The sequence below is a fragment of the Pleuronectes platessa genome, chromosome 6 (genome assembly GCF_947347685.1).
Source record: "Pleuronectes platessa chromosome 6, fPlePla1.1, whole genome shotgun sequence".
NCBI classification, from domain to species: domain Eukaryota; kingdom Metazoa; phylum Chordata; class Actinopteri; order Pleuronectiformes; family Pleuronectidae; genus Pleuronectes; species Pleuronectes platessa.
In genome coordinates this window covers 14305175-14330243 of record NC_070631.1, presented here as the reverse complement: position 1 = coordinate 14330243, position 25069 = coordinate 14305175, and the positions used below count along the sequence as shown (strand labels likewise).

Below are 25069 nucleotides of genomic sequence, written 5' to 3'. Positions count from 1 at the left end.
TAGTGACAGCTCTAATTAGTGATAGAAAACAATGTGTGCCCTGCCTCCTGATTGCATCCATTGTTAGCGCTCCCTGTGGCTGACACCTGCAGCCCTTTCCCTGTGATTTAGAGTCGAGGTCTCTGTCATCACAGTGCACGTGGCTGAAGCACGGCCTGTTGCTAAGCGATGGGAGAATAAGACGTGGCAGGATTACAAAGGGCTTTGCTTTCATCGAAGCATGTGCTCTCCATCGGGGGTTTTCTTTTCTCTCTGAGGTTATTGTGATGTTGAGTGACCTTGTTTCATCCCTGCACTTCTCATGAAACAGGAAACTGAATTCGTTGCCATGGGAACCCAGTGCAGACCAGACATAGACTAAACACAGATTACAGTTACCTTTTTTTCAAACTCTGTCCTCTTGAGATTTTTCCACCATCCGCATGTCTCGGATTTATCTTGTTATATCCTTTTAGTGTTTTGTCATTGTAAGTGTTTTTAGGGCAGGTGCAACATTCGACTCACTTTTATTCTGCATTATTATTCTAGGTCTTGCGTATATGTCCTTGTGTACTTAGTTTTTTTTGTTTGTTGTACAATGAAATCTTCTGCAGCTGCTGTAGCACTTAGGCCCAAGACAAATTCCCCTATGGGACCATAAAGAATATTTGATTTGATTTGATTAACCTGCATGATCAACTCCAGAAAAAACACTACACTAACACCTTTAAGTGAGAAAAGAAGCCATGAATTCAGCTGGAAGGAGAAAAACAGCTGGAGATTCATTATCATGTACAAGCCAATCTAATGTTTTACTTTCCAGTTCCTTTATAGCAGTCATAATCAATGTTTGAGTTGGGGTCAGGGTTCAGTTAGACTGATGAACAAAGCTCATCGTTTTATAGCATCACTCGTTTGGTATGTACGAATGTGTGTCTAAGTGTCGAGGTAAGTCTGGTTTTAATTATTAATGCTATAAAAACAGGATGAAACGTCATGATTGACAGCTGAGGCTGACTCCCGATTGGTCGAGCACATGCTTTAGAGGAACCTCGCAGCTCGGGGACTCTGGATCCAAATATGCAAGATGGCTTCATGTATATGCAGGGGTTTTTGGCTTCATTTGTGGATAGTGGGAGGAAGTGGAGACACGTCGTCCATCTTTATGTTAATAACTACATAACAAGCATAATAGAACATTTAAATGCTAAAGAGACAAATGTATCTAAGGAGTCGGCACAGATTAAGCGAAGTTGAAAGCAGACTTTATGGTGGCTCCAAATGAATGACTCTATTTGTAAATAGGCCAATGTTTGCTGTCACGTTTGCCATATTAACTTAAAATATGTGTGATCACAACATCAATTGCCCGAAATTGGCCCCAAAAAATGTTCAGGTTAAAAATAAAAGCTAATCAGGCAAAAGTAAAGCTTTGTAATGTGTCATGCTGGGGACCCAGCTGCAGATCTAATGCGCACCCCCGGGCATGTGGAGTGCAGCTGCATACAGCTGTGTATGTTGTGCAAACCAGATGTTATAGGTGGAGCACAGAGAGAAGCTGCTGTATGTAAACATCGCTGCGATCAGGCTTCAGATAACACAGAGCACTCACTGATAATCCTCACAGAGGCCGAGGGAGGTAAGGGTGTGTTGTTACTCCAAACGTTATCACTTGTGAAAAATAATTTGGTCATCTGAGGACAAGAAATGGCCTCTGGCTTCTGAAGTGCTGCTTACAAGAGCTGTACTCACTGTTTTAATTGACAGATTTTGCATTCTCTGTCACATTTCACACATTCATTATTTAGTGGATGTAAATATAAAACAAACTCAATCACTGGTGTTTGTCTGTCAGTTTGTGTTTTCGTAGGGAGTCATCGATCGAGACGCCGATCTGTGGTGGAGAGTCTGTCTGAGCAGGTGCACGGAGAAGAGCAAGGGAGAGCGAGGCCACCTCACATTCACCACACACACCAAACAGTCAAGGGAAGGCCGCAGGCAGTTGCCAGGCAACACTATCCCTCTCTCAGCAGGAAGCAGAGTCGAGCAGAACATTAATCACTTTCGCCTTCATCTCGCCAGAGTCAAGGTGCGACAATGCTCCGGTCAGACAGAGGTTTCACACTATGCTCGGTCGCACGGGCTCATACCTTCTTTTGCTGGTCTTTTACTCCAGACTTAGTGAGATGCAGAATAACTGCAGGTTAACATTTATGAAAATGAATATCATATTAGGCCATTTATGTCCCATTTTATGTGTCAACTTAAGTTTTTTTTTAGGTATGACTTGTTTCAAACGTTTTATCTTATTTGCTGCTGAATATCATTGCCGTTCTCTTTCCAATCTGTTTGTTTCACCATCCAAAGCATTAGGCAACGCCCGCTCCAAAAGAGTTCATGCAGGTTTATTCCTTAGCTGTGCTTGTCATGCTCGATATCCTAATGGGTGGGATCCAAGTGACATTTTAAGTGTAGTAAGTCATCAAAGGTTAAAATGTTCCCATAGGGTGGCCATGGATAACATGGATAACATTGCTTATGGTCAAACAAGTTTAAGTTTGGGATTCGACTAGCGAAAAGACAAAGAGTCAAATCAAAATAACCCGAAGTTCAAGGTCCCACTAATTTAAAAGCTGATCACATCATCCTGATATATCTCATCCAATGTAATTTATCAAAAGATGTATGCATCCATTCTCACATCATGTGATACTGAGGTAATTAAAATGATCCATGTCAGGGTCCTTGTTGCTATAATCCTAATTTATAACTGATTTATGGTGACACCCTGAGAAGGAAGCTTTATTGGTGTGGCATCTCATTGGCAATGCATAGGCTCTCACAGCGTTGGCAGAGCTGCAGCAGATCTGTGAGTTGAGGAAAACTTGGAGAAGAAATTCATAAAGCAGCACGTGGGAGGATTCCCTTGAGTTTAAAAAATGACAAGGTTTTCCCCGCTCGGTCGTCTGCACTCACAAAGAGGCGGAATCAGATTCTGCCCAGTGAGCGAGATCCTCGAGCTATGAAAGTTATGGAATCTTTGCTGGCAGCTAGCAGCCTATATACCGGGAGCCCTAATCCACAAAGCCATGCACTCATTACATTACACTGAAACCTGTAACTATTTGACCTAATATCAGGTCTAAATACAGAATGCCTCATATAAAGTGACAACTTAGCACATGTGTTACTCACTGTATCAACTAAAGATAGCCCAGTTTAAGAAACAGGGAGCCCACGTGCAGGCTTGGAAAATAAAAATAGTGGCACTCGTCGGAACACGGAGCTACTGTTAACATATTCAGTCGCAAATGGTAAGTGATGAGAAAACATGTGACAGCTTCGTATGGCCACATTCAGCCGCATGACTTATTTAACCAGTCCAGACTACCCAGCCAGCTGGGAGCACCTCATCATGTCAGATGTAGGCAGCACACATTCATAAAAAATAATATAGGAAAAAAAAAAAAAAAAAGGTCCAATATATATTGATAGCTTATGCGCTGATGTTATGTTCCTATAATTTTTGGCCATATCACTATTTCTTGGTAAAACTCCTGATTAACTCTATATTAGTTGTAATAACCTCTGACCAGATTTTTTTATTAACTATTTCCTTAATAACATTACTAAAAATAATTATGAAAATTTGTTAAGAATTCAATTAAGAAAGAAATCAAGTAATGCCATACATGTAGTAGACTATCATCTACGAAGATTTTAAGATTTTGGTGATAAGGGCTGACTCTGTTTACAGTTTTTGCTGTAAACAAAAACACCTGATCCCTTCAGTGGAATTCACTTGCTACATCCAGCCTCTGTCTGCGACACCATCCCTTAGAAAGACAGGACCCAATTCTGCAGACACCCTTCCAGAGTTCATGTCTGACAACGGCTTTATCGAATCAGCAATCATGCACAGACGAGGGAAATATAATTGGCCAGTCTGTGCCAATGTGGCCCCTGTACGGCCCCTGGTTTATACAAATCCTACATCCGCCACTGCTTTAATCTGAATGGAAGATGTTGGATTGAATAAACCACATGTCCACTCTCATCATGATGATGATGTGAAGCTTCAATTTGGACTACTTTACTTTACCCTGCAGCAGCACATGTATCATAAATCTTTTATACGCTCTCCTGGGCTTTTCTGTGTCGCGTCTCCGCAGCGCATCTCCCGGTAAACAGCGCGTGTTGGAGACGACCGCATCAGCTCTGCCGTAAGACACGTTGACCAGCACACTGCAGCAGAGCACGGACACAGCATCCGGCCTGTGAGCAGCACATGCAGTCAGCTGCTGATGCTCAATGATCCCCATGGCTGCTGCTGCTGATGCTGCTGCTGATGCTGCTGAGCAGGACCCGCTCCAAACGCAGTCTGAGACGGACGTGGCCGCACCGTCTGCACACGGAGCGACACGATCCACTGAAACCACACAGAGCTGCTTCAGGAGTCAGAAGTACGTAGAGTCGTCTGCTCTTGCGTGATCTTTTTTGTCTTTTGCGTAATTTTGCACCGGGTATTGGATGCTGCGTCCGCGTGGACCGGGATTATTTTGGTGAGGATCTCTCTCTCTCTCTCTCTCTCTCTCTCTCTCTCTCTCTCTCTCTCTCTCTCTCTCTCTCTCTCTCTCTCTCTCTCTCTCTCTCTCTCTCGCTCCTTCCTTCTCTCTCTCTCCCTGTAGCGCGCTCTCCTCCACCCTGCATCCAGACACGGACAGAGCCAGACGGGAACCATCTGTGTGCAGCCACACTGTAAACAGACGAGGAGCAGTTTTCATGAAAGACAACATCTCTGCTGCTGCTGCTCCTGCTGCTGCTGCTCGCTGGAGGAAGGTAGGTGGCTCCCAGTCGGTGTCCGTCTCCATCCCTCCATCGGCTCACGTTTCCACGGCGTGCTCGTTTTGTTTTCCTCAGCAGAATGGTGCAATGCAACGTTTTGCACAGCTCGTCCTTCCACAGATGGATGAGGATGTGGCAGAATAAGGCATTTCATGTTTGCACGTGTTTTTTGCTCCTCTGTGTCATTGTGCACAACAGCACGGTGTCTGTGTGTGTTTTTGTCTGAGAAAAAAGAGAGTAAGGGAGGGAGAGGAGGAAGAGGTAGAAGAAAACAAATGCGTGTTTTCCAGACGTGTAAATGCACATGGGTTAGCGTGAGTAGGGGTTGTGTGCGTGTTATTTGTTTTGTAGGAACGTTGTGCATAGCAACAGAGGAAAGTTTGTGCCGTGCAGAACACAGTATAACCTTGAGGAAGCTGAGAGCAAGACTGAGGCCACTGTGCATGTCACACTTTGCACATGGCTGCAGAGGTGGCAAGTGCAGTGAGATATCCACAAGTTGCTACATATGGAGCATCACTCACAATGAAAATGTCAGGGGTGTTGTTTTTATCAATCTCAGTGTAAGGTTATAATGTAATATCGCTGTAATGCCTCTGTTTCTGCCTTTTTCCAGCCTTCACTCAGCGATGCCTGGGAACCCACCAGCTGCTCCTCCATGCTGTTTTCTGAGAATGGAATTATAGTAGACCTCTCCAGGATTTAGATCAACTGCTATCATGTGGCAGCCTACCACCGGAGCAGGTGACAGCCTGTTGGAAACGTTACCTCACTGGAGTAAGCGAGCGAAATGGGCCCCCTTCCTCACCCTCTGCGTGGCTCTTCTCTGGCCTCCAGGGGCAGAGGCGTCGACCCTCAACTGCCACAAGACGTGCATCTGTGCCTCCAACATAGTCAGCTGCTCCAAGATGAATTTGACCACTGTCCCCGTTGTCATACCGCACTACACTGGCGTACTGGATCTCAGCTACAATGAGATCGCACGGCTGCGATCCGAGTGGACCCCAGTCAAGCTCCCAAAGCTCCACAACCTCCTCCTCAGCCACAACGGACTCCAGTTCCTGTCTTCAGAGGCGTTCGTGTATGTGAAGAACCTGCGCTACTTGGACCTGTCCTCCAACAACTTGCGGCTGCTGGAGGAGTTCATCTTTGAGCCCTTGGTCAACCTGGATGTCCTGCTGCTGTATAATAACCACATTTCCCAGATTGACCGCGCAGCCTTTACTGGCATGATCAACCTTCAGAAGCTCTACCTTAGCCAGAACCAAATCTCCCGCTTCCCCCTGGAGCTAGTGAAGGAGAAGTCCCGCCTGGAGAAGCTTAGCCTCCTGGACGTGTCCTCCAACAAGATCAAGATGTTTCCCATTGAAGACCTCCAGGTGCTGCCTGCTTGGATTAGAAATGGCCTCTATTTCCACAATAACCCTCTGCTGTGTCACTGTGATCTGTACACACTCCTAGCACATTGGTACCTTCGAAAACTCAACTCCGCTGTGGACTTCAAAGATGACTACACGTGTATTCTGCCTGGCCTGCAAAAAACACAAGTAGGTGTTTTTGACCTCAGCGGCGACGTTATGAACTGCAGCACATTCAAGGAGGCGGATGAAGAAGGTTTCCTTGAGCAAAAGCTCACCCTGGGATGTGACACCAAACACAGGGACATGATAAAGACTTGGAAAATGCCCGGCAATGTGCCGGTGTCACCTGGAAGCAACCAGACGGCCAAAGTCTTGCAGGATGGACGTCTACAGATTAGTTCGGTGAGGTCTGAGGACTCTGGGACCTACACATGCTTTGCGACGAGCGAGGCCTACAATGAGACGATCTACGTGGTGCTGAAGGTTCATAACTTCACCATGCATGGGGGCGGGGAGTCCATGAACACAGCATATACCACCTTGGTGGGCTGCCTGGCCAGCGTTGTGCTGGTGCTCATGTACCTTTACCTGACGCCGTGTCGCTGCTTCTGCTGCCCCAACAAGGGCAAGGCTCGTGGTGAGGACAGCATCCACTCCTCCATGCTCAGTGTTTCACCGACCCACGAGGACCCGGAACTCAAAGCTGAGCTGAACAGGCACGTGGCGTTCATAGACTCAAAGGACTTGCAGGGCCAGAACGGGAAGCTGAACCCAAACGGGAAGGAGGACGATGATGATGTGGATGCAGAGGCTGGCTCTCTAATGAAGGGGAAGAGGAAGAAGTCGGTAGCAGAGTCCATTAGCTCCGTCTTTTCAGACACTCCCATGGTGGTCTGAGACGCAGTGGCGGATTCCACATGACTGGATGTACATGGTACAACATGAGCCATGTTTTAGCTATTGTAAACTGTGACTTACCTTGTGGGAGAAAACAGACCATGGGTGTTATTCTGTGGATGGTGACAAGTGGAAATGAGGATCTCAAAGGGAGTAAAAAAAAAACTTTTCCAGCATTTCAATCTGTAGCACTTACTATTCATACTGTGAAGGAACGGCAGTGTGCACGGTCACGTCAACTACTGAAGTCTTATGATAATTGTCTATCAGCACTCAGGAAGTGATACATTAAATTGCTAAAGTGAAGGAAATGTGTCTGATACATGCACAGATTGAAATTAGCTCACATATCGTACATATATATTGAAACCATGGCTGGCTCATAATCATATTTATTACTAGAATAGATCATCTTACGTAAACATTAGGACATAGGCTCATTAACCCCTTCTGAATCGACACAGACTTAGATAGCCGGCTGTCACCAGGCTATGAAAGGGTGTTTAATTAACCCTGAGACACCTATAGAGAAACAGCATGCCATAAACCTACATTATATGAGACCCATCAAATGTTTATCTTTTAATAAGGAGGCAGGGGCACAAAGGTATTATTAGGCGGTCGTAGGTCGTTGTCATCTTAGTTGTATAATTCATCAGACTGATCTGTACTCATAGTCTTATAGTGATAGAGGAGAGAGCTCTCTTTTCCTTTGCTATATTAAAGAGATTAATTAATAAATATGGTGTGTCATACAATTGTTAAATTAATCGTGTATCAAAATAAAAGCCTCTTAGCTACCTGCATTACAGTATAACCCAAAATAAACTACCGAAGCCTTACACAGTTGAAATAGATGGAACGCCGCACGTTGGGTGCAGGGATGTAGATAATCTAGACTGATTATCAACATATTGTCTCAAATCTGTACACAGACACGCACCATGGTCCTTACAAGGACACATACACGTTTTGTTTTGTTGTGAAATGAGGTGCCCCTGACTCTACTGCAGAGTTTAACTCCTCCTCTCGGCCAAGTTGCAGCGTTTGTCTCTCTCTGTCCCACTCGCAGGAAGTTACGCTCGTGCTAAAAGCTGCCGGCTCATTTGATTCTCTCCTGTGTGTTCACTTCACACCAGATAATGTTTTAAAGTTACATTCTTCAAAAACAAAACGCAAACATTGGTGAACTCATCCATTATGTCGTTATGTGAGATTTGAGTTCTGGCTGGGATGGGACATTCACTCTGATTTCAAATGGCTGTTTCACTCTGTGGTTGGTAGAAAACGCTGTGCGTCGTATTAGCAGGAAAAACATTAGAGACACATAAAATCAACAGGGTTCTTTTTGAAGAGGGAACAAATATTTCACTGTTTGTAGCTGCTGACAGGAAACCTCGTTACACAGGGGACTCTGCGGTTTTATCCCTCGGAGGAGTCCCCTCATCTCAACAATGATTGAATCTATTGTGAATTGGATTTAGCAGACACATTGTATGCTATGCATACTTCATTCAAATATAGGGAGACTGTGTCTTGGCATAAAGACGGAAAGAGTGAATTCATGAGTGTTTGGCATTTGTTTCGGGGTAGAACAAGGCGAGCCACCTTGAAGATGCTAATTGCATCTTTTGATGGGATGCAGCTTCCCTCTGCTTTCCACGTCTTTGTCTCTCCGAGCATGAGAGGAAAAGGTGTGTAATCATGAGTCACAGCAGCACAAAGCCATTCTCTGTGACTCTCTCTGCGCTGACAGCCTCCATTCAGAATAGATAGGGTTTCTCCTCTGTTTGTGCACCCCTCTCATTATGAGGCTGCCCTTACAGAAGTTCAAAAGCAATCATCCAGCCGGGCCATGCATGTGATGCCTTTTAACTAGTTTGTTTATGAGGGGAAACGCCTGAATTTTCTGCTTTATACTGTATATGAACAGATAATGAAATAAATGACATACATCGTTCGAATAGGAACATCAATTTAGTTCTCAAAATGTTGGGATGGACACATTTCTTGGAGCAATATTGTTGGAATATTTACAGCTGCCGTGTTCACCGCAGCATCTCCTTGTGTGGGTGAGAAAAGGAAGTCACACTCGGAGTGGGGTGTGAATCATTCCACGCTCTCACACATAAGAGTACCAGGTGGAGAATTATAAGGCAGCAAAAATACCACAAGTCGACACACATTAAAAAACAAACACACACACGCACACACAGACTGGCCGCAGTTGCTAAACAAGCTGCCCAATGTTAAGGGATCTTCTCTGTATGTCTTGCCCTCTGGATTTTATATGTTTGTCGTTCCCTGCTCGTCCATAGTGCAATCACGACTGAGAGGTCCGTCAGTAAGAGAATCTGGAAATTGCTAAAAGAAAAACTGAACATACACTCAGATATTTTGCCTGTCGAATAGCAAACATCAAAGTGCCAGACCATGAAGGAATCATGTGTTCGCCCTGCAGTAACCCAGCGCCAGTCCAGTCCAATCTGCCGTGGCTAATGGGTGGTCTTCTGTGGGTTGTCAGTAAAATTACAAGTTGCAGTTTTGTACAGAGAAAAACAAAGTGCTGCTGCTCGTGAAGATCCTAATGTAGAGGAGGAGAGAGGTTTGTTCCCTCCAAAGCAAGTCTGCCTTCCTATCAATCTATATATACAGTATATATACATGTATTAAGACTCACCTCTCTGTGTTCAGTGTTGATAAGCTGTGTACTGCTATGTTCTACCAGTGTACTGACTGTATTCTTGTGTAATCCAATGTTGTTGATCATTTTGCATTTTGTCTGCCACTGTGCTACTGTTAGTTGTTTCAGATTTCAAGTCTTGACCTAAATGTTTTTTTTTTTAAAGCAGGGGTGGGGGGTGGGGGGGTAGTTTTTTTATTGAAGGATCATTATTTTACACTGGACTCTACTGAAGAAAATGGTTAAACTGAAAAAACCAACTGCATCGGAAGGAAGCCGGCTGTGAAATCATGATCCAAAGCCATAAGGAGTTTGAGGAGAACGCGTGGGGCTTTATAGAAAGGTGACGTAGGGGGTAATAGGTGGGGAAGTGAGTTCTCCATCTGATACTTCATGACGATTTAAGCAACTACTTTCTATCTGTGAGAAAAGTCAAAGAATTTGAAATCAAGCAACAAGTCAGGGATTTTAATTAACATTTAAAACGACGGATCAGAGGGTAAATCAATCTCAGGAATATCCCAGTTTAAAGTTCTAATGTAATATGATGTGAAAACGTACTTTCAAAGGTTTTCACATTTGCAGCAACACTAAGACAAAATGTTAGATTTTCAGAGCAGATCACATGCCCTTTGCTATTTGTAGCAACGGCACTGAAACCGTTCCTTGAAATCATCAGTCCTGAAGAAGGGAGTGGCCTCTCCCTGCCCGAACCACTTCTATCTCCATTCATCTCACTATTTAGTAGCAGTTACTGTAACATCCTTGAGATGGTGGAGCTGAAAGCTCTCTGCTTCTACAGTGTGATACTTTGAGTGTCCGCGGGACAAGAATGGAGCTTTTAACAGCCTTAACAGCCTTTAGAGTTTATTGACCACTGCTTCAAACACGAGCCAGTTGGTCACTGCCATAATATCTTCATAGGTCTTTGCAGCTAATGGAATGGCTTTGCATGGTAAGAGCGTCTCCGACTGCAGGATAGGTGCAACCTAGTAGGAATTTAAGAATGCTGATATGTCATTTTAATCTAATAAAAGATCAAAAGTGAAACTTTGTTCTGCCTCCATTTTTACTGCTGTCAGTTACTTTTACTGGAAATGATCATCTACTGGGTAATGTTAAGGTAAAATACGATCTAATAATATAAGACAAGATACGATATGAGGACAACATAAGAACCTTTACTCATGCCACTATGGGGGAATCTGCTTCGTTACAGCAGCAAATAGGGATAATGAAATACCTACTTCGTAAAAGTATTAAATAAGTAAAGACAAATGAACATTAGCAAATATAAAATAAACTTGGAGAATATAAAAATATGAAATTGAAATGGAACCAAAAAATAGTATAAAATTATCATTTGAGTTAGTTGAAAACCTGATTGATATACTGAATATAAGGTGCATGTTCTTCATAGGTTCCTGTAGCTTTCTGCTTCTATAGGTTTTTTTATGGCTGTTATCTGAAGGTTCATCTTGAGAACTATTTACTATGACTAATATTACTAAAGTAAATATATACTTTTTAGAATACAGTGGTTGAAGGGCTGTTTTTCCAATAATTTTCCTGCAACATATAACTGTCGACAGTTTTGATCAAGATTTTAAATTTGATTCCCTGTCACATGACCAGCAGAGAGCAGTATATGCAGAGTTATATACAATATGTGCTTATGTATCTTGGTGGAAAAGGTCAAAGGTTCCTGCTGCTCTTTCTATGGGGAAACATTAATGACGTACCACCATCTAGTGGTAACATGGTCTACTGCACTACAATATGTAAACAGATGTTACCTAGTCACCTATGAAGTATTTGTTTTGCATTAAAAACTTCTATTGAATATAAAAAGTACATAGGTGACTAAGCTTGAAAAACTGTTTTTTTAATTTTGAAAGAAAAAAAAAAAACTTTACACGCCTGAATGCACAACAACTTGTGCAAAGGTGTTGAGAGACAATCATGAATACATAATTTAAAAGATGACCCCAAAAAAATGTTTCATTATGGGAAATGAATGAGTAAACTCAATTGAACAATGCTGCATTTGTACCATTATCAACATTCTCCCAGTACATAACCTTACCATGTAATATAACAGAAGAAAGGGCTACAAGAATTCAAGTTTTTTTATTTGTTCACTGTGAAGAAACGTTTCACTTTAGCAGCATCATGAGAATACTGAGGTATTTTTAACCAAAACATTCAAGAAAAAAATATTTTACAAAAAATAAACAATAATTTGCAGAAAAACACTCATTCCTGACATCTGTGCATAAAAAGGTGACGACGTAAATAGATGTGTACACACACACACTCATGCACGCACATCCAAGACAAATATAACACATACATGTCTTTTGAGGCTTACAGGGCTGGATTTGCATCATCATAAAAACACTATTGGTTTTCAGCCGACTGCATGAGGAACAGGTGAGTGCACTGACTCTTTAGGAGTTGGACGTTTTGTCCAGGCCCCAAGCAAGCCCATCCCCGATGTTCTCCCCCTTCCAGGCAAGGAGGCTGGAGCGGGAGGGAGAGGACAAGCGCTTACACTTGGAGGTTTTGGATACGGAGGATGGTGGCGACTCATTGCTGCCTTTGCGCTTTTGGCCACGACCATTGCAATCGAAACCCACCGCCTTCTGCTGAATTCCTGAGGCCCTCCCTCTGCCGCGGGGGGGGCGGTCTGTTTTTGCAGGTAAGGCTGAACGCTTCTCCAAAGCCGACAAGTGTCTCTCTGAGGGCTGCAGTGGCAGAGGAGGACATGGCTTCTTTCCCTGTGAGAAGTTACCACTGGCTGGTCCCTTGCAGGAAGGGGAGCGTGGCTGACCCTTCTCATGGAGAGGGGGATCCCTGACGTTTCTGGAGGATTTTTCCTTATTGCTCTGTGGCAGCCTGGTAGCTTTCTGTGTTGCGCTTGCATCTTGCATAGGCATCACCTCCTTCTGCTGAACCTTGCTTTGTTGTCCAACAGGGTTGCTCCGTCGGCCGGGCCCAAGGCTCGCGGGGGAGGTGGAAGAAGGCGGTTTGGTACTCTGAGAGTTGTGCTGAGTGGTTTTGTTTTCCATTTGTCCGATCGAGGTAGAGTCAAGGCTATTGGAGCCCGTGGATTGGAAGGGTTTCCCTGTCGCTCTCACAGCTGGTGGTGTGACACGACAAGACCTGAGACCTGGTGATACTTGAGGCATTTTCCTGTAAGGTAAAGGGAGCGCATGAGGATGATTAGATGCCTGTATTGCATATAAATCAAATAAAAGAAGTATTTTGGATCAGCTGCAGCCACATTCTGTGATGAAATCTATTATCCCGTGGATTAAACTCACAAATTTTTGCTAATCCCTTCAGTCAAGTCGGAATCGTAGAAACCCCCTTTTACAATCACTTGAAGTTGGCAGCTACATAAGTTTTTCTCAAGACCATGTGATGTAATGAAATGTGGTGCCTTGGTGATGCCCTTAATCCTTCCATTCTCTTTATTATATTTCTATAAGGGTATCAGAATGTTGTCGATTCCTTCATTATATAATTAAAAAGTATCAAATCCATGAAAGGCAATGCAGATCAGTAAATCTATCATCTCCATACGTGCAAAGACAGCACCCAGCAAAACAAGAGATATTTAATGCTGTCAAACCACTCAACCTCAAATTAATACATTTTCTAAATAATTACTGGTGTGTGACTCTGCATGAAACCAGATTCAGCTGCAGAACAACAGCCTGCAGTGAATTCAGTGTCTAGGTCAAAGACAGATACCGGATCACAAGCTGGATGTCTCCCAGCTCACTGGGCAGCTTTTTTCTTCACCTTGCTGGAAACAAACAAGCCCCATATCTGCTCTGTATGACGTTATGATACTCACTTCCACATGTGTGTGCTGACATGGTGCTCCAGCATGGTGTTGAGGGCAAACCGCAGGTGATGCAAGCGGCGGTCAAAGGTGAGGATGCTGCGACCCAATGTACGGCATCCAAAAGTGCAATGCTACAGAACAGAGACACGTTTATGAATACAGACACGCTCCTGTATTTGTTTTTAAATCTTCACAATGGCAAAGCAAAAAACAATTAGTGTTTTAAAGCATTCATACAAAATCATGTTTAAACATTCCTGCATTGGGTTGATGACACTAATTCCTATCCCATATAATGGCTGCTCTGTGTATCCGCATGCTTCTCCACTCACTCCGAGAGGTTTGGGGTGACATGGTGAGGCCGGCAGCTCCGGCAGCTCCTTGGCTTCCTCCTGCTCATCGTCTTCACTTCCCTCACTTGACAGCAGGCTCTGGTTGAGGGCATAGGGAGGCTGCACCTCCTCTTCCACAGTGCGGTCGCCTTCCTCTTCTGGAAAATCTTCTTCTGTATCCTTGGACCTGCACGAAATAAAAATAATGGAGAATTTAAAATGAACATCTTCTCAAAGAAAAGATTGTGATGCTTACTCAATAGGTGATTCAACTTTGTTAATATGAAGTATTTCATACCCGAGAATGTGGCAGTTGCTGCCGAGGTTGTGTCTGCTACCCTGAGTTAGTTTCTCTTCAAAAGCTTCGGAATGTTGCTCTTTGTCTTTTAATTTGACAAGAAGCGGCTCCATATCTCGACCTGCACAGGGGATCCTCTCTCTCTGCTCCACAGACAGCTGATCAGACGTCTTAGTCCTTCCCTGTGCTTTTGGCTGCGTTGTATTGGCCTGTGTGGAAAGAAAGGCATAATCTCATTCTAAACAAATCTTAAAATCGTCCATGTTTCACCATCCGTGCTTGGGCCCCAATGAAATACTCATATTTCACAACAAGAAAAATAGTGCTAACAGCGTTGGGGGAAAGGAAAAGACACGGAGAGCTTACATTGCATATAAGCTCCCGGGTGCTCAGCATCTTCCTCTCTGGATCCAGGATCTTGCAGTTTTTATTCAGGTCACGTTCTTTCTCTATGGGAAAAAAGAAAACACAGAAGTCAGTGAGTAACAGCAGGACACAGTCAACAGGATCCATGCAGGCGAAGAGAATACACACCAACATGTGGTCATTTTTCTCCTACAAAATATCACACAATACTTCCGATGACAATCTAATTACACAAATACACTATATGCCAGACTAATGTGCTAACACTCTCTACACTCTTGAGCCACTGCCTTGTGCACAATGGAGGATTTTAAAATATTTCCTGATACTCACATTTTACAGACATAATGACCAATTCTTCAAACTTTTGCATGTGAAAACACACACACTAAACGATCCAGTTGGGAACTCGTGATCAAACGTGACTTCAGACGGAAAAAACCATTGAGGCGGTTGGCAGTTGTCATCAGCTGCTTGTGCTTGTTTGTGCAATGTTTTGTTTGAACTGATATTGACGGTTTAGAGATATGACCAAAATGCAGCAGAGGACAGAAGAGAAGTCATGTAGACAAAACACTTACTGGCTACGTTTTTATAAGTCCGGCTGTAGGTTCTCGTTCCTCGCAGAGGAGTGCGAGGCTGAGTGGTCTGTCCAGCTGTGGACTTCTGCTCAGAGGGCCTCTCGGTAGAACCAGAGGAGGAACAGAGGCCCGGGGGCAGGGGTCCCGAGTGACATGGAGGAACCCGGGAACGAGGCATTGGCAGGGAGTTTTGTGGGATTGGGAGGTTCTCCCGAGAGGACTTTAGCACTGAAGGCAAACTGAAGAGGAGGAGGGAGAGATAAACTTCAGAATGGACTCATGAGATTCAGACTTGCAAATTCAGATAAAGAAGATATTAATGGAACCACAATAATTCACAATTCATGTGCCGTTACGATATGAAAGTGAACAATCCTAAACAGTACCTTGCGGCCTCCCTCTTGGCCTTACTAGGCCTGAGCGGGTGGACAGGTAATGCTGCTGAGGAGGGGGCGCCATCCTCATGAAGACCGCCGTCTTTCTGCCTTTCTCCATGGCGCCTCTCACAGTGCTTCTCGAACGCTCCGGGCTTCACCACCTGACCACAGTGACTGCACATCACCAAATAGAAATCATCGGATGCCGGGCAGTGGCCATATATGTGCATGTCTGTAGAAGAAATAGAAAACTGAGTTAGTTTATGTTAAATTCATCGATCTGGGGTGATGCTGAATACTGTCAGTGTTACTGAGTCGTCACCTTCTTTCCTGAGGGTCATGATGTCAGATGGGTTCCTCCCGCAGTGGCTGTTGTCTTCAGCATTAGACCCGGCTGCAAACAGAGCAAAAGCACACCATGTGAAATGTGGTGAGGGGACATTTGTGCATCAGGTTCACTGAGATACCTGGAGCTTTGCTGTGTTAAAACCTGTGCCTTGCCAAAAGGTGATTTCTATTCAGTGGAAAACTGATTTTTATGGGTTGTGTTGCAGCCGTAAATATATATTAAACTGGTAAAAAATAATAGGATCAGTTTCAATCTGGTGCACAAGGTCAAGTAATGTAAAGTCATAAGGATAATAGCAAAGAGATAAATGCGCTATTTTTACATACAACACATAGATAAAACACAGATAAACTAAAATGTTTCAGAATATATACAGTTTAAGGGATTGCACATGAGCTATTGAATTGTTATTGCTATTACCAGGGCCATAAAGTACAGTGTGTGTACAAGCTAAATACATAAACTGGGCGTTTAGTGTCAAGAGGCTCTGCCATCACTTTCTCACAGAGGAACAGGTCTGTCACTTGAGTCCATGGGTCAGATGGAATGTTTTGACCGTGTCTCATAAATCAGAATGAATCAAAACTTAAAATCTCCCTCTTGACTGACTCCTCTCCCTGATGTTTCCTGATGCTGCAGCGGGAGCTCGGGTCGGCTGCCCAGTGCCTCTGCTCGCACATTCAAATCCTTGTTAAGTAGTTGTTAGTGAGACAGCGGCGGAGTGTCCAGCAGGGATCTGACCACACATGACACCATCTTGTGTTTTATCACTCGACGTTTCATCGCGATCTCTCTGAAACAATAACTTAAGGGAGTGTTTAGCTTTGTAAACCCTCCCTGCACTAGGACCCAGCAGGTCTTTTGTTTGGGTCGCGCTTTATGCCGCTCTCCGGTTTAAAAGAGGAAATAAAAGCCGCTCCAGTGTGACTGTGCCCTGATGGACACCTCACCGAAGGGAAGTGGGGCCACACTCACCGTCCGGCGGGGACACATCCACCATGTCCGCCCAGCGGCTCCAGTTTAATCCGAGACAGTCGTCGAGGTTGGGATGTCGCCGACTCGAGGCGGCCATTGCTGCTGGAGCGCGGTCACGAGGGTGCGATCGCCGGTTCACGCGCAGCGCAAACCCGCGTCACCGGAGCTCGCGGCCGCGCTGAGGCGGGGAATCCTGATCACATTCACACTTAACCTGTTATAGCTTTTTATAGTATTGTTTATCCTACATGTCCCTGTTATTGTGATTGTGTATCATTGTGATTATTTCCTCCCTAATTGTTTGTAATATATTTGAATTTGAAAAAGATGATATGTCTCTGGAGATTCTCAGTCATTCAGGTCATGGTATATCCATGAGTTCTAAACAGTTCTATTGTACTTGGTTGAGTTAATTGGAGCCGTTTCACCTCTCACCCAAGAGGCTTCTGGGGGTTTTAGAACCCTGCACTGGGGTCAGTCTGTGCCAACAAGGTCAAACGGCAAAGAGATGGAACAAACACACGTCAAACACACGCTTGTTGCAGCTGAATACCCCTCAGTTCCACCCCCCCCCAAACATGAGAGAGAACCTGTGGCAGCCTTCAGTTGTCATAAAATCTAAAAAGCTGTTTAGTTTGTACAGTTTTGACGACTGCAAAAAGACATGGCGGCCTCTGTGAAGAGGACCGCTCCAAATGTAAATATAAAGTATTTAAATATAAAGGTATAATAGTAGGGTAAAGAAAACTTCAATTATTAGAAATTAGAAAATTACACACTATTGAAAACATCACTAGGATTATTTTATATTAAATTTCTGCTGCTCGATCCCTTTCCACTAAATCTTACACACTGATCCTTTAGAACATGTGGTTATCCAGCTATTGTCAAAACCACAAAAAGGAGAAACAGAACAGAAAGGGAGGAAAAGAAGGATCAACAGAATAACGTTGTGATCCCTTACGTTGCTAAAGTGTCTGAAAAATTTAAGAGGATTTTCAAATGGACCACATCCCAGTACCTACAGCAGGGTGGGTCCAGCTTCTCAAATAACCTCAAAGACTCCAAGACTCCTCATGACACCACAAGTTAAATACGACTCCCAGGTGTCAGTTAGAAATAAAGAAGCCTCTTGGACTCATCCAAGTCCAATCACCTGTTTTTGGCACTTGGAAAATAATATAGTTTCTAGTTCATTGGTTCTGGTCTTGTCCTCACACTCTGGCTTTTGGCAAGAAATCTGTACATTTATTTCCCAACATTCTGGATTCTGAATTCTCCATCTTAGGAAAACATTTTGTTTGGTTTATTTTCTTACTCTACCGCAAAAGGTAAGCAATGCTGTCATTAATTAGTTTATGATTATTCCTAAATCATACATTCACTAATATATAGTATCTATAAGCCCTAATCAATTATTTTTGACGATAAAATCAAACAATATATTAAACCAATTCTACATAAAAAAGCAATCGAAACCCTATGTTCCTTTTAGGAGATTTTTCAGATGGGCTATCAACTTTTCATGTTGTATGTGCTGTGTTTGTCCCAAGCATGTTTTGATGAATTTGCTAATAAAAAAGTTAGGGGAAAAAAGCTTATAGCATCCTAAGTCTGTTCTTCTGTGCACAAGAGTAAAAATCTAACTCCACATCCCTGGATGTTGCTCACTACCTTATTTTCATAATAATCTTGATCAACTTGCATTTATCTCTATATTTCATTTGACTGAACTAACAGGATGTGTGTGTGTTGGCAGTGGATGATGCCTTGCAGAGGTACAGTGTTTACCATCCACTCTGAAGGCTGGATGCCTAATCAGCACAAATTACTACAACTCACACTTCATCTTTTCAGAGTGTGAGAAACAGGTGTGGCGTGACTGACTACAGGACACTTTGTGAACTCAGAGTGAGTTAGTAAGTGTGTGAGTGTGCGTGTGTGTGTGCGTGTGTGCGTGTGTGTGTGTGGGGGGGGGGGGGGGGGGGGTCAGGACGGCTTCATCAGTCTGATCAACACATTCTGTACGTATGCTGAAAAATAAATATATCAGTTATGTAGAAAAATAAGACATGGCAAATACAGTTCTTAATTTTTAATGATACACTACATTAAATATCCACGTGTCCAATCGTGGATTGTGATAAGAACTCCCGTCTCTTCAATGTGACATTTTTATCAACACAGTGAAGGCGCACACTTGAACTTTTAAACAAACAAGGCTTCATCAGGGAAAACAGCTTGCCTTGCCTATAACAATGTGGAGGTAGAAGCCAGGCTAAAGCAAGATAGAAACAAGAATGCAGTTAGTTAGAAATCACTCAATTTTTATAAACTCTGCTAAGAGTAACCAGCTAGTTAACGGTGTAGAACAGTTGTATTCAAAATCTGTAACACTTTCGGGAACCTCAGGTTTTTGTTCCTTTGATTTAAACATTATGAGAACAAATGAAACAAATCCTGTCAGGAAAAAAACTGTTTAATTAATAAGTGCAGTAACTTTAAATGTAAATAAACAAACAAAAGAAAGCAATAATGCTCTTAACAGTTATATGCACCCCAAACATGACATTCAGCTGTTTTTTCTAATTTCACAACAGTAAAATGACTATGCCACAAAAGTGTTGAAATAAAACTGCGTGGACAACTTTATAAATAATCTCATAATGGCAAATTAATCATTTAAAAAAAAGGTATTTAAATTTTAATCATTGAATCGACGATTCTCTGATGGCTACTTTAAGTTTTAGGATTAAACAGAAGGTGTGTCTCTAATATTGTCTCCAGGCTATACTGTGTCAACAAAACATGCACTTCAACTATTTTATATTCATTTGGTATTTTTTTATTCTGACACTCAAAACCCTGACTTTTTTGGTGTTTGGAAACAAAAACATGGTAGAGAAACCTTGTTGAAAGTTAAGATAATGACAAAGTGATGCTGCAGTTAAGCAAACAATGCATAACTATATTTAGATGTGTGTGTGTGTGTGTGTGTTAAAAAAATGCAAACATTTAGGAGTATAACAATTTTTTTCCACTGGTACGACTTCCTGTGTAGCTTTCAGTCCAATAAGTCAAATTCTACTACCCCTTGAAATAACATTACACCGCCGTAAATATAAATGAATACCATGCAAAAAAAAAAAGAAGCGGTTGGTTTTAGAAATGTGTATCTTACGTTCTACAATATTAGCCTAACATTAGTACCAAAATGATTCATTGAATGAAACTACTTGGTAGACAGTTTTGAGGTGAGGACGCTGTGCAGTTACGTTGGCCTACCAGCCCCCTCCACATCTGCAGGCGGGTCGGCCGACTTGTGGAACGGTGTTTCCTTGTAAATGAACCAGCAGTTGCCGCTCCACAGGATGAGGTTAAGAAAACCAAAAATCTGCCGGAGAGAGACACATGAGTCAAATATCCGAGGCTGTGGTAGTGTACAGAACTTAAAGCACTTTCAAACAAAACAACACCAAGTTGCACACAACTCACCACTGAAACGTTGAGTCGGCCCATGTGAGGGGTCGCGCCCGGGGTGCACGTGGCGATGGAATTCTTGCAGACATCAGGAAGAATAATAATGGTTGAAGGGCTGGTGGCATACTTGACATCGGTCAAGCCTTTAGCCCAAGCAGACGATGATGCCAACCACAGGAAAGCAAAGGCCGCAGTCACCAACAGGTCCTAATATTACATCAGAGAAAAGTTATCATCTGTAACAAGGCGTAACTTTACTCAAGGAGCTTTCTTGGACACAGATTATCTAGTGCAGTTTGTTAGCTGCTGTGTTACCACACCCTTCTCCCTGTTTCATTTGCACAGCTCTGTTAAATGAACTTTCTCTGACCTCCTGCTGGATTCCAGCATGAAGAGGAATCCTTCAAATCCAGCAGATTGTGTCAGAGACAAAACCTAAATCCAAACACCTAAAAGGTTCATTGTGAAAAATTTGGGTGAAGGGATCTAATGGTAAAAATTGAATATAAAATAATGCTAGTTATGTTTTCACTGTTGCCTTTCATCAAATTTTGTTACAATTTTTTTTATTTACTGTAAAATGGGCCTTTTAAATTAAATACTTTATATTTACATCTGAAGCAGGTCCTCTCTACGGAGGCCGCCATGTTTTTTCTACAGTAGCCCAAACTGAACAAACTTAACATCTTTTGAGTTTTTATGACAACTGAAGCCTACCACATATAATTTGTCATGTCTGGAAGGGGAGAGTGAACTGAGGGGTACTCATATGCAACTTCACCAATAGATGTCACTAAATTCTACACACTGAACCTTTAAGCATCAATTTCCTGTGAGAAATTAAACCTTATAAATCACAGTTACTTCTGGATGGGTGAAGACCTGGATAAGCACAAGCATTTCTCCATTTCACTTTTATTTAATTTCGTTTCTTATGCATTATAATTTCATTTCCTTTTCTTTTAAATGCCATTTTAACATGCTCTTATGTTCCTTAAAATCATCCCTTCTTATTTTAATTTAACATTTTAACATGATTTAATTTCAACTATACTGTATGTAAAGTAATATGAGCTACATTTATTTTATGAAAGGTGTTACACAAAATAAATAGCTTTTATTCTAACAAGTGAGAGACTTCAGACAAACTCACCACAAGGGGACCACGACTAGATTCTCTATACAAGTGCTGGAAGCCCAAGTACAGGACTAGGGTGGCAGTGCAGTAGAGAAAGGCCAATACTCCAATAGCGACGAAAAACTCTGCCGAGGATGAGTGGTCTCCTGTCAGGTAGTGAGTAGTGGTGGTGGTGGTGGTTGCATTGACTACACAGTCCGGAACTTCATAGGGATGCTGCATCAACCTGTGTGACCATAGATATAAAACACACACATTATAGTATGCTGCTCCCTTGCTTTTGAGAAGCGTGAGAGGATTTGTCTTTGCTCCCACACACACACCTGAACGGGTAGTTAAAGTCCGCTTGTACTTCACTATTCGCACTCCCTTTGCATGAGACGTTGATGCTGGTTGTGCCACTGTAACCTACAGTCGTAGCGAAGGCAAATATGGAGAACACCTGCAGCCACAGGCAAGGACAGAAAGAGGAGACACGTTTGCATGAGAGGATGTTCAGGACACAAAACACATGCATACACATTTATTTATTTGTTTCACGCAACAAACTTTTGACAGATTTCCAGCTAACTAACGATCCACTAGTTGACTAGCAGAACCGCTGAGAATGATTTGGGTTTTTGTGATTTTTATTCAGTTGCACCTCTGGCATTTTCACTGGGTATGGTAACATCTATAGACTTCCCACCCATACCCCTCCATAATGAAAATTAAAGGCGTGGAATATGGGGACTAGTGGCGGCAAACATCATACACAAAACAGGATACTTAACTGAAAAATATCATAGGATATCATGGGTCATTTAGGCTTAAAACGTGGAGTAAATGGATGACACCACATGAGCAGTATGTAGGCATTTTATGATTTTTATGTTGTTCTGCGAAGTCATAACCAGTTTTTTTTCAGTTGTGTTTGTTTTTGCTACATCCCGGTTAACACCTGAAGCTCCTGCTGTACATATTTGCCTAGAAGTTTAATAATTGGCCCACGTCAACCATCAGTCTGAGCCACCTAGAGCTTACTAGTGGTGCAGAGCCTGACTTTATCATCGCCCCCTGAACTTCACATCTCTGGTCTGCATAACTTCTCTGGGCGTGCAGCGGATCACAAGACGAACGACATAATCAATTTGAGAAGGATTTCCGCCGCCACGCAAGGACGGCTCGTGTGATACACACCCTGCCCTAGGCCAATATGGTATAAAACAAACACAACCCGTCCTCACAACGTCTCAGGGGGGAAACTTACCCATTGTAACAAGCGGATAAACGCCAACGGCTCTTTCAGGGGTCCCAAATCAAGTGAGAATCCGGAAGTCAGCACTTTCTGGTGGGAAATAAGAGAAAGTTACAGAGTGAGAGAGGAGCCATCGCAGATCGCACAGCTCGAGCGGCCACACGCACTTCGCTGCTCGCTATAAAGTGACCGATAATTCTCTCCTCCTGCTCGGTACCTGGGCGACAGCTTCCATAGTTGCTCCGGAAACACAGGCCGTAAGTTTGGAGGAACGTGTGTCCGTCAGACTCTTCTGATCCTCGGATCTTCTCTGTCGACGTTCCTCGGGCTTGTCAAACTTTTGTCAAACTTCAGCAAATCGTAGTAGGAAACACGTGATCACTGACGACAGGGCGCCAATAGGGGCGCTAATGGGCAATGAGAAACCTTACAGCAACAAGACTTCCGGTTTATCATATTTATTTATAGTCTGCTCGTTACTTATGTTCTCTTAACAGATATAATATAATATTAAACTTATCAGGTCACCACCTAACCAAAATCATTTAAGATCATATAAAGCTTCAAAGTAACAGGACCTGAGCACAGAACATCACCACAACGTCATTTAGTAAAAGTATGTGTTATTCAAATGATAATACAAGTAACTGGAGGAAAACAAAGTTCATTAGCAAAACAAGAGACTCCTTAAAATAAGGCTAAGGTTCCTACAAAACAAAACAAACGTGCAAAATACAGGAAACTATAAAAGATTACAAAAAGGCTAAACCGAAAAAACTGAGAAAAAAAAATAAAAAATATATATATAAACAAAATATAACAAATTGAATCATTAAATAAAATAAAATAAAATAAAATAAATCCTCCATTTGCAACACATGTCACAAGGCACCTTTGAATGTTGAGTTTTGTATTAAATTGTATTTTATTTGTTTAATATTAGGCTCTTTCTACATTTTATTTTAATTTAACTGTTAGACTGCAGAGCTGACCGGTTTACACCTTTCATTGTGCTATGGATCCTGTGTTAACTTGCATATGACAAATAAAACTTGAAACTATGTTCACACAATGATTATTGCTATTATTCTTAAAAATGATTAATAACTAGATTAACTTGTCTGTTATTTATTTTCTTTATTACAACATAATTTGTTGACATTAAAATCACTTTTATCGTCGTAATATATTTATACCTCAAACTAGAATCAGAATCAGAATCAGAATTATTTTTATTTGCCAAGTATGAGGGGCACCAATCAAACAACTTGATGTTTCATTTACTGGTTTGACTAATATTAAGTTAAGTTGTGTGGTTTGTTGAACATTCCACTCATGAAACCAGATTTAAAGTCATTAGATCCGGTTTTCTTATTTAGATCTGCACCAAATTGCACACACTCATAAATATCAGTCCCCTACAATTGTTTTCATCAAGATACATAACATTTTCTCTGAGAAATTAAGGAAAATACTAAAAGGCGCACTTCTTGTAATGTTAAAGAAAGTGAAATCTGGATCTGTACCATAATCCAATGCGTTATTCTCTGACCCATAACTCATACTCCAACCAAATGTCATTGTAATCCATCAAGTGGTCTTTGTGCAAAGATTCTAACTAGAAGTCTATTGAACAACCAATGCAGATTAATACATAACCTCCCTGGCAGAGGTAAATATCCCACATACATTTCAGTTAACAGAGTGGAAAATCTGAGTACATAGTGAATACACAGCAATGCTATATACTTGTCACTAGAGGTCAGCTTTTCCACATGGACTAATTACTCATCAGGAAACTGATCGTTTACGGTTGAATAAAGCCAAGTGTTCTCCCATGAATCCCATCAGTGGGCTGAACTCATTCACACCCAGGCTGTCAAAGTAGTTGTCTCCGTTTAGTTCAGTGGAAAAGCCCATTTAATGAAAACGCTTGTTTTGGGGCTTGGTACTCAGGGACAATCAGGGACAGAGGTGCCATCCTTTCATTTGTTTATTTTTTCTCAGCACATTGCACAGGGATTTTGGGTTCCTGTGGCACAGCTCTTATCCTAACAGGGCACATCTCAAAAGGAATAAGAGTGGCTTTGTTCTCCACCTTGTAAAAGTTGACAGGGCTTCTATGGGGGAGGGGCTGATACGCCATTGTACAGTGTCTTTGTGAAGGAATGCTGCTGTAGAGATCAGATTGTTTGGGTTTCTCAGTGCATCTGAATCAAGAAATGACCAGACAAAGAGGTAGCACACACACAAATGATACTCCCAATGCCCTAAGGAAGACTGAGAGTGACGCTAAGCTGTGGGTAATGTGGTCT

General features: G+C 42.4%; 3 protein-coding genes across 3 annotated transcripts; 1 reads left to right on the top strand and 2 right to left on the bottom strand.

Annotated features, from left to right (window-relative positions):
* The first annotated feature begins 4664 nt into the window (after positions 1-4664).
* Positions 4665-7287, top strand: amigo1 (adhesion molecule with Ig-like domain 1). The gene is made up of 2 exons (XM_053424994.1): positions 4665-4818; positions 5441-7287. Exon 2 carries the CDS (start codon positions 5544-5546, stop codon positions 7080-7082), a length of 1539 nt encoding a protein of 512 aa, XP_053280969.1. The 5' UTR covers positions 4665-4818; positions 5441-5543; the 3' UTR covers positions 7083-7287.
* Positions 7288-11690: 4403 nt separating this feature from the next.
* atxn7l2b (ataxin 7-like 2b) lies at positions 11691-17001 on the bottom strand. Its single transcript, XM_053425231.1, has 9 exons — positions 16900-17001; positions 15898-15969; positions 15585-15807; positions 15199-15437; positions 14618-14700; positions 14252-14460; positions 13954-14140; positions 13631-13752; positions 11691-12960 (listed from the first exon to the last, which is right to left on the bottom strand). Exons 1-9 carry the CDS (start codon positions 16994-16996, stop codon positions 12216-12218), a joined length of 1977 nt encoding a protein of 658 aa, XP_053281206.1. The 5' UTR covers positions 16997-17001; the 3' UTR covers positions 11691-12215.
* Positions 17002-18979: 1978 nt separating this feature from the next.
* sypl2b (synaptophysin-like 2b) lies at positions 18980-23149 on the bottom strand. The gene is made up of 6 exons (XM_053423912.1): positions 22972-23149; positions 22767-22844; positions 21841-21959; positions 21533-21743; positions 20395-20586; positions 18980-20293 (listed from the first exon to the last, which is right to left on the bottom strand). The coding sequence occupies exons 1-6, from the start codon at positions 22987-22989 to the stop codon at positions 20171-20173; spliced, it is 741 nt and encodes a 246-aa protein (XP_053279887.1). The 5' UTR covers positions 22990-23149; the 3' UTR covers positions 18980-20170.
* Between the last annotated feature and the right edge of the window lie 1920 nt (positions 23150-25069).